The sequence below is a fragment of the Amblyraja radiata genome, chromosome 25 (genome assembly GCF_010909765.2).
Source record: "Amblyraja radiata isolate CabotCenter1 chromosome 25, sAmbRad1.1.pri, whole genome shotgun sequence".
NCBI classification, from domain to species: domain Eukaryota; kingdom Metazoa; phylum Chordata; class Chondrichthyes; order Rajiformes; family Rajidae; genus Amblyraja; species Amblyraja radiata.
Window position 1 is genome coordinate 26,373,548 of NC_045980.1, and position 4,410 is coordinate 26,377,957.

The 4,410-nt window shown below is 41.0% G+C and overlaps 1 protein-coding gene across 1 annotated transcript; it reads left to right on the forward strand.

Annotated features, from left to right (window-relative positions):
* The first annotated feature begins 526 nt into the window (after positions 1 to 526).
* On the forward strand, positions 527 to 4,038 carry LOC116987484 (immunoglobulin lambda-1 light chain-like). Its single transcript, XM_033043548.1, has 3 exons — positions 527 to 631; positions 755 to 1,099; positions 3,494 to 4,038. Exons 1-3 carry the CDS (start codon positions 583 to 585, stop codon positions 3,814 to 3,816), a joined length of 717 nt encoding a protein of 238 aa, XP_032899439.1. The 5' UTR covers positions 527 to 582; the 3' UTR covers positions 3,817 to 4,038.
* Positions 4,039 to 4,410: the final 372 nt, after the last annotated feature.

Genomic DNA, 4,410 nt, shown 5'->3' on the forward strand with positions numbered 1-4,410 from the left:
TTCGATAAGTATATTTTGTTTTAATTTACGCATTGTGAAACCGCACCGAAAAGGGTTCAAAATAAATGAAAAACTATAATGAAAATAGACACACAAATCTGAAGTAACTCAGCGGGACAGGCAGCATCTCTGGATTCAACGAATGGGTGACGTTTCGAACATCATGAATGTCTCATTTCAAACAAAATTAAATCTCTTATGTGCTTGAAAATATATTAAATCGTACAGGAACACACAATTAGAATTCGGAGGTACACAAAAAAGCTGGAAACCCTGCCTATTTCCTTCGCTCCATAGATGCTGCTGCACCCGCTGAGTTTCTCCAGCTTTTTTGTGTACCTTCGATTTTCCAGCATCTGCAGTTCCTTCTTAAACATTAGAATTCGGATATTGACCGAGCTAAAGGTTTGGGAATAATTTGACACAAGAAGAATCTGGCAACTTCTGATTGGCGCAACGTGCGTAGTGATTGGATTGTTTTGCATATGAACACCCAGTCACGCCTCGTCACACGGTTCATAAGAGACCCCGAGAGTAACGTGTGTACCACTTCACCAGGCGCCCCCCACTCAGATATTTACAATGTCTTGCTGGGTCCGTGTAGTCTATGCATTAGCGTTTTCCGCAGTTTGTGAGTATTCTACTGACACCCACATGATGTTTAATTTCGAGTACAATTATAACTTTAATTTACTGACACATGTTGTTTCGCGAATGTAAATGAATAGTTCACTTTTTCTAATTTTTCTTCCAGGTATAAACGCGGAGGTTACACTAAATCAACCGCCTTCACGGTCCACGTCTCCGGGGCAGAACCAGCAAATACCCTGTACCATGTCTGGCGATAGTTTAGGTAGTACCAATGTTTACTGGTACCAACAGATTTTTGGGAAAGCGCCGCGGTATCTGCTCTACTTTTATTCGGGAAGCAGCATTTACAGAGCTTCGGGAGTTCCTGACCGTTTCTCCGGATCAGTGTCAGGCAACACTGCAACATTGACAATAGCGAACGTGCAGTCGGGGGACGCTGCTGACTACTACTGTGCTGTGTGGAAAGATGCTGTAATCTTCGGCAAAGGAACGAGGCTGGGTATTGGTAGTAAGTAAAATATTTTCACTATTTGGGTGCTAGATACTGCAGTGAAAGGCAATTAGTTTAGTGTCGCGTAATTAATGGTGCAAATAAAAGTGTTTTAAAGCCTATCTTTTCTAAATACACGGCTAAAATCAAGTCTTTTTTGGCAACGATTGAAGTAACGATATGGGAAGGGCAAAAAATCAAGTCTTTTTTTGGCAAATTGATTGAAGTAACGATATGAGAGGGGCAAAAAATCAAGTCTTTTTTGGCAACGATTGAAGTAACGATATGGGAAGGGCAAATGCCTTTTCGGCTGTACATTTTTCATTCTTAATTACTTTTCAAACGATGAACTAACAATTGTCAACCAGGATAGGAAATAGGCCGGCGGTAAAGAAGCTTGTCTTCCTTCTTTTGATGGCACGAATGATTCTATTAGAAGACGCACCTTCAATAATAGCACTGACTTTGGGTTGATGCCCCATCGCGAACTCTGGAATACCCGAGAGCTGCGCATCACTCGACCCTCGTGGGGTTTTCCTAAAATTATGAACATGTATGATAAATAATTTCTCAGAATTATTGGTTCAAACCCAATAACCTGTCAGACACCTGGAATATCGCTTTGAATTGTTTTTATATGGATTGGTAAACTTGTATTAGGCATGAGCACAAGATTGGAACTGTTACAACAATTCATGAGATTGTATTTAATTTTCCTTGACGTGGGTTTCGGTATTGGGAGTAGAAGTGCATAATTTATTAGATAATAATAATGTCAATTCCTGCCGGCTGTGCATTAGTCGCCTTGCGCCATTTTTCTGTTACACTTCCCCCTGGAGGAGCAGTGCAGCCGTGCTTCCGGTATATGGAATCTGACCGTAGTTACAGGATTTTTTTCTTTGGCGCCCAATGAAATAGAAACAACGTGAAAACAAACAAATTAGTCAGTCAATTAGAACAGGCTTCTTCAGATGTTCAAATAATTTAGCCATATCCCGAGAAGACTATTATCACATTTATCCTGCATTTATTTTATATTTTTTAAACTGTTTAAACGCTAGTTTGAATTGTTTAATGTGTATGTAATTAGCCGCTGAAGGGAGTTGGGGCATTCCAATGCTCTTCTATTGGAATTAAATTTTAACCCGAATCGCCTTCTGAAGCAAAGTTGCGCCAGATACAAACAAAAACGCAGAACCAAAGCGAACGTCCTGACATCGTCAATTATTAGTTTAAACAGTCCTCCCTCCACCACCAGTTTAAATTCTATTTGGAATGTTTTGGAGGACCAAAAAACCAAGAACCAAGAAGAACACTTTAGTTTATGCTTTAAAATGCGTGCTTAATCATTCCTCCTATAGATTCTCATTGTTATTGAAATACTGAGGTCAATCATTTTCAGTTAAATATTATGTTGAATTCCTTGCGTCATTATACATTCCGGGATCAATGTGTTTTATGTTGTGAAATGTAATCGTGGATTGTCATCCTGTCGTGGTGGAGAAGCTTGTGTGGTTCTGAGAGCGATGCCGTCTGGAGCTATGCTCCTGGTAGGGTCGCCCGTGGCGGTAAGGTCGAGGGGGAGGTCTTTGACAATGAGCAATTCAACCAAGACCTCAACGGTGGAACAGGCAGAGGATGATGGCTGACCTTGGTGGAGCGTCACAACGGCTGTGAAGGCGGGTGAAGGCTGCAGCAGAAAAAGGGTCGCTGGTTGTCTAGGATTCCATGCCACTGGATTCTGACCCAGATTTATCAAGGACCATGTGGTGGCTGTCTGTGCGTTAAATAAACGTCTTCCCACGTTAAATAAAGTCACGCACCGGCGTCCTCTATGAGAGGACAGTCAAATTATTTTGGAGTGGCCGACATGCTTTCTGTGTGGGCATTCTGGAATTACTAGGATAGCGAATATTTTAACTTGAAAAATAACTTTAAAAATGGGAATTTACATTGTACCTTAAATTTCTGAACCATCTCAGATAAAATCAGTTTTATTCCAGGCGATGTCTTAGAGCGTTTTGTTTTTGTTGGCGTCGCTGAGTGAAGTGAGCAAGATTCATTGGTCTGAAGAAGGGTTTCGGCCCGAAACGTCGCCTATTTCCTTCGCTCCATAGATGCTGCTGCACCCGCTGAGTTCCTCCAGCAATTTTGTGTACCGTCCTATTTGGGAAGTCTGAGCTAAATTATATCTTCAAAAAATTATAGCTTTCGAGAAAGGCATATGAACTTCAAGGTTAATGTGGAGCAGTTCAAGAATAATAATAATGTGCAATATTTCTAAAACAATTTAGAATGCGATAAATAGTATGTTTGACATTGTTGCAAAATTAGATTTATGCGTCATGCAAATATGATTATTTCTCTACTTACGCAATTATTAATAATACTGCAAAACCTTGTTTCAAACAGACCCACGCGCCCCCACAGTGTCCGTTCTCCGACCGTCAGCGGAGGAAATCACGGGAAAGAACACGGCCACCCTGGTGTGTTTGGTGAGTGGGTTTAATCCGGGCGCTGTGAACATTGAGTGGACCGTGGACGGCAGTGCGAGAAGTGACGGCGTTGGGACCAGCCGAATCCAACAGGAGAAGGACAACACGTTCAGTGCGAGCAGTTACCTGACTCTGCCGGTCACAGTCTGGAACTCACACGAGCTTTACTCTTGTGTGGTTAAACACGAGACTCAAGCTAACCCGCTGAAGACAAACATCGCCAAATCCACCTGCATGTAAAATGCCTACATTCCACCTAATCGAGTCGAGGAAATATGTTTTGATCCCTCTTTCAATTGTTAAAAATGATTCGAGGAATATTCATTGTTGTAAACTTGCCTTTGCGTTTAAAATTGCCGTATGTCTTGCCATTAGTAAATGCCATTCAATCAAAGCAATCCTATTGTTAATTGATAGTCAAATGTTATTGGAATTCTAATTAAATGCATCTTCAAATATTAATCAAGACTCAGTGGTTTTTGCATCCTAGATTTTTGCGTCAACAAAAAAAAATCTATCGAATACAATCCAACCGTAATCTCTCTTTGTCTCTGGTTCTCTATTATCTGATTAGTGGATGAGGTGTGCGTTATATCGGTCCTATTTTCAAAGGCGTTGAGAAAATAAAGGAGCTGATATCACAATAATATCTAAAATTCTCTGTAGTTCAGCGGAATAGATGCCGAGTTATTTCTGCTGATTCGTTGGACCTGTGGTGAAGTTTGCAATCTTTATTGAACATAGAACGTGGAATAGCACAAGAACTGACCGTTCAGCCTCCAACATCTGTGCCAAACGCGATGCCAATACCTAAACCTATCGGTCTACATATAA